This window comes from Drosophila sechellia, chromosome 3L (assembly GCF_004382195.2).
Source record: "Drosophila sechellia strain sech25 chromosome 3L, ASM438219v1, whole genome shotgun sequence".
In the NCBI taxonomy this organism is placed as follows: Eukaryota; Metazoa; Arthropoda; class Insecta; order Diptera; family Drosophilidae; genus Drosophila; species Drosophila sechellia.
This window is the reverse complement of record NC_045951.1, coordinates 23,510,988-23,523,893: the sequence shown is the minus strand read 5'-3', so window position 1 is coordinate 23,523,893 and position 12,906 is coordinate 23,510,988. Positions and strand designations below refer to the sequence as shown.

General features: G+C 34.0%; 1 protein-coding gene across 2 annotated transcripts in view; it reads right to left on the bottom strand.

Annotated features, from left to right (window-relative positions):
- Positions 1–1,028: 1,028 nt before the first annotated feature.
- Positions 1,029–12,906, bottom strand: part of LOC116801021 (calcium/calmodulin-dependent protein kinase kinase 1) — a 12,134-nt gene continuing 256 nt past the window's right edge. The window contains exons 2-7 of one of the 2 annotated variants that reach the window (XM_032718221.1): positions 9,501–10,376; positions 4,822–5,176; positions 1,986–2,173; positions 1,674–1,907; positions 1,331–1,623; positions 1,029–1,277 (exon numbers count right to left, since the gene is read on the bottom strand). In XM_032718221.1, the coding sequence (XP_032574112.1) occupies positions 1,190–1,277; positions 1,331–1,623; positions 1,674–1,907; positions 1,986–2,173; positions 4,822–5,176; positions 9,501–10,331 (1,989 nt within the window). In that variant the 5' untranslated portion in view covers positions 10,332–10,376 and the 3' untranslated portion in view covers positions 1,029–1,189. Of the gene's footprint in view, positions 1,278–1,330; positions 1,624–1,673; positions 1,908–1,985; positions 2,174–4,533; positions 4,741–4,821; positions 5,177–9,500; positions 10,377–12,906 lie in introns of those variants that run through there. The other variant, XM_032718222.1, reaches the window with a different exon arrangement.

Sequence of the window (12,906 nt, the reverse complement as noted above, 5' to 3'; positions counted from 1 at the left end):
GATGCGCATCTGCCGAAAATCGAGGTGGCCTTCCGTATGGGCTGTCAGCCACAGGAGAAGCTCCATTCTTCTGTGATCTGCAGAACGGAAGAACAAAGTATACAATGTCAAGGAACCGATCAAATATACTTCCCGTACAGCGTGAGCATCACGTAAGGCGCCGATCGACTGCTTGACTGCATCAGTGCCGTGTTGATTCTTCCAAGCTACCAATTATTTAATCGTTATGCCAAAACTCAGCATAGTCTTTAGTAAGTGTTGGTTTCGATGATGATAGGGCCATATCGATGGGGGGCGATGGTTTTGGTGGCGCCCCATTTTGGGTCGTTATGTACATGGACGACAAGAGGAGACTTCCTAAGGAAAATAAAGCCTAAAGGTTGCTAGAAACAGATTGCGCATCAACTGGCAAATCTTACACACAAAGTACATATTCTGGGATACGTATTTCACAGTGGAACCATAACTCCAGGTCTTGAAAATATCCAAGCTGAACAAGAATTTTCATTCCAGAAACTCCATAAAATGCTTGTCTAGACTGGTGGTTCCCAACCAAGCTCCTGAAGGTAGGAAACACATTCTTCGCCCTGGGTAATTTGGGTTGCCCCTCCACAGAAAGCCTCCTCCTCCTTGTTGGGATCGTCCTTCTGGTCGGCATAACGGCTGCAGCTGGCTGTCGTGGATATCGCCGGCCTGTGATCGGCCCTGTCTAAAACCGTCGGATCCAATATAAACGATTTCGCACTTTCGCTCTGGAACTGATTTCATCAAGCGAGAGGTCAGCTGTTGCACCGCAGGCAACTTTTGCATCAGCAAGGACATCAGCTGGGGCAACATATCCAACGTGGTGTGCTCCAGCAACGCTCCGCCAGATACGAGCGCCACCATCATTCCGCCGCGGCTGTCCAAACTCCTGACAAATATTCTTGTATTTTTACTTAATAGCAATGTAATAAATAGGAAAATGGACGCACGTTTAAAAACGACTAAGTCGATTCCTCATTTTCCCAAAAACTAAATATTCTACATTTATTTTTATCACAATACGTAAATTTAATCACTAAAAATGAAATATTTTAAACTATTTCAAGTATTTGGCTTTTAGAAACTGTCCAATTCAAAAGTATAAAATTTGTTTTTTTGTTCTATGTAAACTTATAGATATAAATTATAGTTGGACAAGCTGTTTCTAATAATCAAAACTATGAGTTTCTTCATTACATTGAGTAGAGCAATGTTCCATTAGTGATGGCAGGAGAGTATCCGACGAAGGCTGTCTAAAAAAATAAACAGATTAATAGTAAAATTTGTATAATCGGAATTATTATACCTGGCTGTTGGCATATGATATGAACCAGGTGCTGAATTAGATCGACCTGCGCGTATGAACCTTTCAATCCTCGAGCAGCCCGCGAGTGATGATGATGTTCCAGAACTTCCTTTTACAAACGGGTTGCCAAATGAATGCTTTTTTAACATTGTTTTTATTAAAATAAGTGTGTCTAATTTAGGAATGCTGCGCACGACGGAGTCTATGTCTTCGTCGTCTACTTGCACCAAGCAACAATTTTCTTCTTCGGTCGGCAAGGGATACTCCCCATCGGAAGTTACCCATTTACTGGTCTAAAAATAAAATTTTTAATAGCAATACAAAAAGTCACTTCGTTTAGCACCTTTAACTGGGGAATAGTGATTCTGTGCTTCGCATCCTTTTCCAACATTTGAACTATGCAACTTTTTAAATTTTCAGTTACTTTGTGGTTTTCTGGAAATTTGACAGAATCGTGTTTAATTTTTTCGTACAGTAAGGGCACTGAATCAGCTAGGAACGGCACATTTCCGAATATTAAGGAATATAGAGTAGCGCCTAAGGCCCACACATCTGCCGCCCTTCCACAATATTCGTTCTATATAAGAAAACAAATGGAATAAAGAATGCACGTAATTTTAATTGTTAATTGTTTATTATCTAAAAAACTGTATACCTGTCCAGGGATTAGCGTTTCAGGAGCCCGGAAAGCTGGAGTTCCAGCCGTTGATCCATTACTTATTGTTGCATCATCCCCAAGGAATTCATTGCATACGCCAAGATCAGCTATTTTTACTTGTCCAAATTCGGTTAATAATATATTTCCAGGCTTAATGTCGGCATGGATAATTTTTTGATGGTGCACTGTTTGTCAAAAACACACAAAAATAGAACAAAAGTATTTTATTTTTGATGCTTTAAGCAAAGTTGTCTTTTTAAATTTCATAGGCCGATAAATAATACCAAGGTAAAACCAAGAGGGAATAGCCGTATACACGAAGATCCGTTTCATAGATGTTGCCGAGGAAGACACCATTGTGTGTACAAAATGTTGATATTTGTGGGTTATACGGTGGGGGCGTGCCCAAAATATGAATAGAAAGGGAAATACTATAAATCCAAAAAGATCGAGTCATTTTCCAAAAAGTGGGCGTGAATGTTTTAAGGGCGTAAGAGAGGTCGGATCCGAAATATTTGATGCGTATGGATCGGTATTGGCAAGAGAAAAATAAAATAAATTCAACAGTTTGTTTGGATGATGATTATATAACACTATCAGGTAACCGTTGACTAACTAGAGGGTGTGAGAATAGGAATAAGAATTGGCAAAAAGGATATTAAATGAACAAAATCCAAACCATTTTCAAGATTTTGGGAGTCTATGCCTCTGGAACCCTCTCATGCTGAATCTCCACTTTCCAGCTCTTATAGTTCCTGAAATTTCAACGTTCATACGGACGGACAGGCAAACATACGAGCGGACATAGCCCGGTCGACTTGGCTGGTGATCCTTATCAAGAATATTTCAGTATACCCCATACTCGTAGAGTGAAAGAGTTTATTAGATTCAAAAATAGATTAGAAAATACAAAACAAGCGAATTTGCTAAAGTGGAGTTCCTCGACTATCAGATAACGGGTATAGTTACCGAGACGATTTTGGCTGGCTTATTTACTTTACTAATTTAAAAGTTTGAGCGTGACCGTTTTGGGCGTTTAAAACGAAGAATAATCTAAACCAATCTATGGCAACATGGATCAACAAACTTCACTGCGTCTATGTCTTTAAAATCTGTATGCCTAATCTCAAACTTTTAACTTTTATAGTTCCTAAGATCGAGACGTTCATATAGACAGACGGACGAGTCCAGATCGATTCGGCTATCGGAATGGCTTTCTTCTGCCTGTTACATACGAATCTAGTGTACCCTTTTACTCTACTACTAACGGGTATAAATATCTGTGGACGCAAGCCACTGTATAACCTATATATTTAATTCTATGAGCGGTTGCAACTTATATAGGCATAAGTGCTTTCGGACAATCTAAGTACTCTTCTTATGCACTTATAAAGCTCCATTAGTCGGTGTCGGGATACCATGCTTGCTTTTGTGTATATGTGAAATTTGAATGAGGAGGGCTGTCTTCCTGGCATAATCCTGGAAGGATCATAAGTTGCACCTCCTGACATTTTATCCGCGTTGATTGAACCAGAAAACTGCTTCAAATATTCAGCAAAGGTTTATGTTCTAAATAGTCATTCTGTGTCTCCTATGCGTTCTACCAATGGCACTAGAATAACAAGATGCATAACGGCCATACATTGCCAAAAAAAAACCAATTCTGGACCATAGTGAATTGGTTTGGCACTATGCAGCCAATTTGTTGGTGACGACCAAAATTGCTCTCGGTCCGCTCGCTTACGCTGAGAGCGTAAGAAATCTAAAAATAAAATTTGCTTGCTTGTGTGTTTTTAATATTCGTTTGTAAAAATCGCTGCTCGAATTAGCTGGCGTTTACATATTTATATTTATGTTACCCAGGGAACACCACGAGGGGCTATTTCAATTGTAAAAGGACCGAAAAGGACGAGTTATTTTACACTACTTATCTCAATTACTATTTGCGCTTATATTTCCCTACTTTTACAACAAAACGACAAAATACAAAGGATTTTAATATAACTACTTTAATTTAAAACATAAATTTTCTTAAAATAAGTCATTACATTGAGAAATAAATATTTCATAAAAATAATACGTTGTAGAAAATAAAAATTTATAAAATAAATAAAAATATAAAAAATGTTTATTACAAAAGTCATATCTTGAGGCACGAAGTGCGGACACAAGCACTCAACAATCACTGCCTTATTAATTTTTCATACGTCGCAAGCTGAATACTCTAATGACAAATATTCTAATAAAAAGTCATTTTCGAACATAGATTCGGCTATTACTATTTCTAAGCTATATATACATGGTGCCAATTGATCAAAAATAATATATATTTTATGTCTAATAACTTTTAAGGTGAAGGGCATATTTTGGCAAATTTACAATGCATGAGCATACGTGTGCACACATACAGTTGTCACTGTATGCGTAGAAAAGAGTTGTTCGCTGTAGAGCTCTCCGCTCTCTCGCTCTTGAACTCAAATTCAAAAAAACCTGGAGCCACCTCTAGAGCCACGCCGAAAAAATCGTTTCCAAACAAATCGTATGGCGTTACACATCTTGTTATTCTAGTGTCTTTGGTTCTACTTTGTACCGCGCTTGATCCTTAACACCAATTATCGTATATCTGCCTCCAACCAAGATTCTTCTCCTTCTCGATCTTCTATGTTTGCTTGGACATCTTTGATCAAGTAATGAGCAAGTAAACTCAGTACGGAGTCCGACTTAAACTTGGGACTTTCCCACATATATATATCTATATTAAACAATTGCTTATAGTCATTTTGATTTTCTTCTTTCGATTGGAAGTCTTTTTTTTTTGCTATGTTCTACTCACAATATTCCAATCCAAGTAAAGATTCCCGAAATATACTCCAAGCTCTTTTTTCAGACAAGGGATTATCTGTTGGAATCCTCAGAACTTCACCTTGTTTTACCAATTCAAAAACCATATACAATGAATCTTCAAGTGGGTCATCCAGTACTTCTACCAACTTGACGACGTTTGGATGATCGAGTTTTTTTAAAACTGCTATTTCTCTGTAAACTCGATCTAGAGGTGATGTTGCTTTTCGAGGTCCTCGCCGCATAAGACCAGCTTGTCGTAGGAGGCGCTTTTTTGAAAGAATTTTCATTGCATAATGAGTGGAGTCTTCTTCGGAATAAGCCAATTTAACGAGCCCGTAGGAACCCTAAAAGTAAACAATGATTTATAATATTTTCAGTAACTTCAATCTACACATAGCCCTGTGAAAAATAAAAAAGAAAAAAGCTATTGTATTGTCTAAATTGTTCAAAAATTTTGGGCGGCTTGAAGGTGTAAGAGGCGTGGCCAAAGTGTTTTTGTTATACCTGTAGAAATTGGCGAGACAAAAAATAAAACGAAAAAAATCAAAAATGTACTCTACTTTTAATCTACGAGTAACGGGTATAATTCAACGTCTATGATTCATAATCTCGGAAATATCCGTTAAACACTTAACGAGTTTACACTTCCTAGTATCGGTTTCTTAGGTTATTGGAATAGGCGTACTGTCGACAATAATACCGTGACCTGTCCACTGACTAACATGTAAAAAACAATTTCAAGGAAATGATTTTATTTATTATACCCGTTATGTTTGTATGTAACAGACAGAAGGAAGCGTTTCCGACTATATAAAGTATATACATATAATCATGTTCAGGACCAATGTCTTTTTGTATGAACGTCGAGATCTCAGGAACTATAAAAGCTATAAGGTTGAGATTCAACATACAGATTCTAGAGACAGAGACGCAGCGAAAGTTTTTTGACCCATGTGTGACTACATGGTTTTCGTTTTTAGTGTTGTCTTTTTTTTCTTTATTTAACGGCTATCGCCAAGTATACAACTTGGGGAATAGCAACATTAAAATAAACGTAAGAAATTAAAAAACCGCTCACAAAGCAATGCTAGCTGACAGCTTATTCATAAAACAGAACAGATATTTCTTAAGCAACGATGTTGCTGAATTGTTGTGTCTATCACAACAATGAATTAAAACAAACAGAAGAGAATGCTATAGTCGAGTTCCCCGGTATACTAATCCAAAATGGCAAGACAAACCATACAACGAAGAAAAATCACATTAAAAAAAAAAAATTTCAAATAGAGTGGGCGTGGCAAAAAGTTTTTAGCAAATCGATAGAAATGTAGAAGACTAATAAAAATTTGAAAAAATATATTGGGTGTGGCAACATGGGTTAACAAACTGTAAAAGGTACAAAATCTAGAATCTGTATGCTTAATCGCAACCTTCTAGTTCCTGAGAACGGACGGACAGATGGACGGGCGGACATGAACAGATCGACTCTGCTATTGATCCTGAAGAAAAATATATATACCTCATATGGTCGGAAACGCTTTCTTCTGCATGTTACATAGTATTCAACGAATCTACCCTTATACTCTCCGAGTAACGGGTGTAATTGCAATTTGCGATATAGTTTGGGTCGAAGCCAAAAGAGACACCCAAAATGAAGATGTAGAAGATGAAGTAAAATAGATAAACATTTTTATCTTTAAATTCCAATAGATTTTAGATGAGTTAGATGAAGCGTTCAGTGCCTTTTCTCGTAAAACTAGATAACCTCTTTAAAGTTGTCTGTTCTGAATGCAACAAATTCATATTTGGGGTTGAAATCGGCGATTGACTGGTTTCCTCCCAACTGATACCAAATACATGCTTTCTTATGAGGGTCTCCTATCCGGGTATCCTCTTATTTTTATTTATTTAACAAAATTAAATATAGTATACAATACTAAACCTAATAAATTTAATGGGTACTAGCTACGGGGGCCTTCGACTCATATCCTCTTATTTTTTCTGCGGTTTGAGGTCTTAATCTCTTTCCTCTGCGTCTTGGCGATCCCTTCCTGTACCGATCCTTTTTGAGTTGACAAAAGGCTCTGCAGGCTATTTTGTAAGTATTTTCTATATTTGGACTTCAACATATCTTATTTATGCCACATGCTCTTTTCTCTTTATACTCTTTGTTCTGGACTAACAAGGGCTTATCTCAAGGTCATTTCTTTGGATCACTTCGTTTCAACATCCAGTTTCTTTTCCGTGATGTGGGTTATTTCCATAATTAGGCTTGGCTCCTTTTCTTGCACTTGGCTAATCTTATCTTGCACCTATCTTTCCCGAGCGCTATTACTACGATGATCTATTTTAATGTATCTAGGTTTGATATGTTTGCTGGCGCATGTATTTTACTATCAATTTCTTTTGAGCTCCTATTTTCTATGTGTGCGTATTGTTTACTTTGTTTACGCTATAATACAGGTTCTCGACTATCATTTACTCAGCATTCATGTTCGCATATCGATAGAAATTGGCCAAAAAAAATATAATTAAAAACAAGTGAAAATGCTATAGAGTTCCTCGAATATCCCTTTACTCGGCTGGTAGAAAATCAAATGCGAAATTTCGGCTTGACAATTTTGGGCGGCTTGTGGGTGTTAGAGTGGGAGTGTCAACAAGTTTTTTGGCACATCGATAGAAATTTACAAAACTAATACAAAAATTTAAAAATATTAAAACATTTTTCAAAAGTGTGGGCGTGGTGGTTTTGGGCGGTTTCTTGGCGTTAGAGTGGGCGGTGTCTATGTCTTTATAAACAGTATACTTCATCTCAACCTTCTAGCTTTTATAGTTCCTGAGATCTCGACGTTCATACGGACGGACAGAATAACGGACAGGGCCAGATCAGCTCTGTAATTTATCGTGATCAAGAATTTATATACTCAATATGTTCGGAATCACTTCACACGGTTGGATCTGCTAAGGGAAGATTGGGCTGGAAGTGATAACGTCAGCGATGTCAAAATAAAAGAGGTAAATTCAGTGGTTTGATTCCAATTGCAAGAGTTCAGCCTAAAGTTTGCGCGACCTCGGGTAATGACATCGCTGTTGGCTGCTAGACCAAGAACGATTCTGATACCAGCGTTGTTGTAGATCCAGTTTCCAGTGGCATCCTGCACGTAATATTTCCCCAGGCGTGAAAAAAGTGCCTGCGAACCTGCGACCGTACGAATGCATGCGGCATTAAATCCGACATGTGTGTTTTAATAAACAATTACCAGCCATTTGCGTGGGACTGAGAAAATTGAAGCAGAGCTTGTTTAATTTCAGAAATTCTCGCAGTGATGCAAGATACAGTGCCATGAATGGTCGGCACCTAAACAGTGGATAAGCCTGTGTACACGATGCACATTTCAGCTCATCCCGCTTTAGCGGCGCATGAGCGTGGTGCGTGACAGCTGATCTTCGAGTGTGTGTTGTGTCGCAACGAGATGTAAAAAATTTCAAAAATTGGTCAATGGTGACACCCTTTTTCTCGGAGTCAGCACACTGAGACCAGGATTCGCGAGTATAGGTATACAATTTGGTTGACAATATGAAAATTAACAAGGGATTTCGTTTCTCACAGTCTTGTGCCCGTAACCCACGAATAATGTTTAACAACGATCAGATTATAAGAGATGGTTTGTCATGCTGATGTAGCCGCTCTTAAGCTTCTTGGTGATAGCAATATGTTTGAGTAATGTATAAGCATTGCCAGACAAATAGAATTTTAGGAAATTAAATCGTTGACAGTCAGTAAAGCTCACATTGGTCGTCCCATAAAAGTATTGTAGTCCTCATAATTCCCGGAAAAGTTGGTATGTTTGACTCTCTAAAACTGAAAGTCCGTCCACCTGGCTTCTCTGCGGGATATTAAGAGGTCGAATAACGGTCGGGGTACAACTACATAGAGTAGAGTAATGCTTCTCCTCATATGCAGCAAAGTCGTCGTCATGGTTTTCCCAATCTTGTTCGTCATGGAAGGCATATATTTGTCTCGTAGTTGCCCAAAACGAACTACTAATGCTTGGACAGATCAAATGTCATCCATAAACTTGATGGCATTATTATGCGCGCCAATAATTTTGCCCCGCTGTTAAATAACACTCCGCATGGCGTCTACAAAACCGCAATAAAGTTCAATTATCAAAAATCAAACGAGATGCGGGCGAGCGAACTCGAAGGACCGAAAGTTTATGTTATCAATAAAACGCCAGTAGGACTTCGGTGGCCGCAATGCGCGTGTTTGCATTGAAAACAAAACTGTGTTTGACTGAAGTGGTGAATACGACGCCTATGCTAAAGGTGTATAAACAATTTCCGTTTACTGGTCATTGAATAGTACTAGGAAGGCTTATGAAACAATGAACGGATATAATGTGATAGGGAACTCATAGGAATTAACAGATCTACAAAGGTATATTAAGAGTGGAAAAAAGGGTGTCTTGTTCCCAAACAGATACCTTGGTAGCACTATATTCTAAATAACTTGGAGCTGATCTTGAGACGTTCGAGTAATTTAAGTAAAAGTAATTAAATTGTTTAATTTTAAAGTTTATTTCTAAAATATCTTTAAGTTAAAATGATTTATGAAATAATATGGTATAATGGATATAATTACTAATTCAAAAGAAACTCTATTACCTGTCCAATTTGTTCCATTAATCTATATTGGTTTAACTGAAGAAAACTTCCAGATTTATCTATCGATATCCTTCTAGACTCCCGAAAAGCTGGTTTCCGTCGACTAGATCGAGGACTACTGAAAGGAGTACTATAAGGGCTATACGGTACATTCGGGTAGATAGGACGAGTCTCGTATAAGATTTGAGGTTTTGATGCCGTATTATGTTCAAGTGGTTCATTGGAAACTTTACAAGGATACCTTTTAACGCTTTCATAATCTAAGCACTTTTCCACTTTGTTTGGCTTATTCGATTCGGAATCGACTACGCATTTATGGATATCAGTAGAACATTTTTCATGTATGTGTAAACTACATAATTTATCAGCGCACAATTCCAGAGAATGAAATTTAATAAACATTGCTCGTTCATCCAAGGCATTTTTTTCCTTAGGACTTGCATTTAAATTTGTATATAAACATTTATTCGTTAAATTTATTTCAGAATTTTTTTTTAAATTTTCTACAGACTGGGATTTTTTAATATTCTGAAATTTATTAATATTTTCATCTGTCTTCCTTAATTCATCTGATATTTGTTTATCTTTCGGGGAAATGTGATCTTGGGATTTAAGTTCTTTTGAAACATTTTTTGAAGAATTTTCTGCAATTTGAGTGTCAAATGATGACTCTACGTGGTTTTCACATTGGTCCTTACAGCGACTTTCATCAACAGCCAACAGTCCACAACAAGCTTTATTTTTATGAAACCTTGAGGGAAATGCATCCTCTGTTTTTTTCTGAAAATCAACTTCTTGCCTGTTGACTTGCTGAGACTTTCTTGAATCCATTTTTTATTAGTGTAACATTGTTTTTATGTTGTAGGTGATTAAATCCTGCAAACAGAAAACAAATTTATCAAATTTAAATATCAGTTCAATCAAATGCAAATTTTAAGTAACTTGATAAATAACAGGGCTAACATAAAATCGCATTCAAATATTCATTTTTCCTAAAATGGTTATTAACCCCAACCCCAATAATTAACCCAAGCATAACCCTGCATTAAATATTAATACTTTTGTTCGAAACACAAAATCCTTCAAACCACTCCATAAATAGTAAACTATAACTAAGGCCCTTCATGGGCGGATTGCTTATAACAATCGAGATTATATACAATCCAGCACTGGTCCTTTATAAAAGTATATTCAAATATACATTTAATCACGTAAACTTCCACTGTCACAGGTCTCCGCGTAAAAAGTGCAGTTCCGCTTTCAAAGTAAGTGTGGGCTAGAATGGGCGTAGCAATTTTTGCAAACATATATGAGCGTCTATGTCTCTGAAACCGACATGCTTAATCTCAACTCTAGCTTTTAAAGTTCCTGAGAGCAAAGCGTTCATACGGACAGACGGACATCGCGTCGGCGAACTCGACTCGCATTCTCTCTTGTTCTCGTTTCGTTATAATAAAATACGGATGTGGCACATAATAGATAAATTATATACTATATATATATACTATATATATATATATATATATATATATATATATATATATATATGTATATATATATACTATATATTTTATATATATATATATATATATATATATATATGTATATATATATACTATATATTTTATATATATATATATATATATATATATACTATATATTTTATATATATATATATATATATATATATATATATATATATATATATATATATATATATATATATATATACTATATATTTTATATATATATATATATATATATATATATATATACTATATATTTTATATATATATATATATATATATATATATATATATACTATATATTTTATATATATATATATATATATATATATATATACTATATATTTTATATATATATATATATATATATATATATATATATACTATATATTTTATATATATATATATATATTTTTTATATATTTTATATTTTATATATTTTTATATATATATATATATATATATATATACTATATATTTTATATATATATATATATATATATATACTATATATTTTATATATATATATATATATATATACTATATATTTTATATATATATATATATATATATACTATATATTTTATATATATATATATATATATATACTAAATATTTTATATATATATATATATATATATATACTATATATTTTATATATATATATATATATATATATATATACTATATATTTTATATATATATATATATATATATATACTATATATTTTATATATATATATATATATATATACTATATATTTTATATATATATATATATATATACTATATATTTTATATATATATATATATATATATACTATATATTTTATATATATATATATATATATATATACTATATATTTTATATATATATATATACTATATATTTTATATATATATATATATATATATACTATATATTTTATATATATATATATATATATATACTATATATTTTATATATATATATATATATATATACTATATATTTTATATATATATATATATATATATATACTATATATTTTATATATATATATATATATATATACTATATATTTTATATATATATATATATATATACTATACTATACATATATATGCTTAAACGGGAGGAAAGACGTGCAGGGCCAGATCGACTCGGCTAGTGGTCGTGATGCAGAGTATATATAATTTATAGGGTCGGAAACTATGCCTGTTACATACTTTTCAGCGAATCTAGTATACCCTTTTACTCTACGAGTAACGACTAATTGTGTAACTTTATTATATGTCTTGCCAATTTATAAAGGTATGCAAAACATTTTTTTGATACGCGCATTCTAAATTCCACAATCCGCCCTGAACTCCATCACCCACGTAATTGAATTTTTGTATATTATTATTTTTTTGTTTTGCCTTTTTCTATTGGTATGCCAAAACAGATGTAGAACTTTCTCGTTCGCATTCCCACTAACTTACTAATGGGCATCTGATAGTCGGGGATCTCGGCTATAGCATTCTCTCATTGCTTAAAAGGGTGTGCGTGACAAATTCAAATGACGACGGACTTGTACATTGTAACTATTTCTTTAACAGTTATGTATGTGATTGTTTAAATGTCAAAGGAAAGGGTGTGAATACTTTTATCTGCCGTTAATGTACTTTCAAATGTTCGTTTGGATATAATTAATTTTCCGATTTTACTTTATAATGTTTGTGCATATGTATGCATGTGCAAACGTTTGTGCAGTAGACATACATATTTATATTTTCCCGGCAGGTTTTTTAATGTAACTATGTACCTATATCACCTATGCACCTACATATAATTTATACAATATACAATAAAAGACATTTTACATTAAATGAATTTGACTAAGTAATTTTTCTACTTT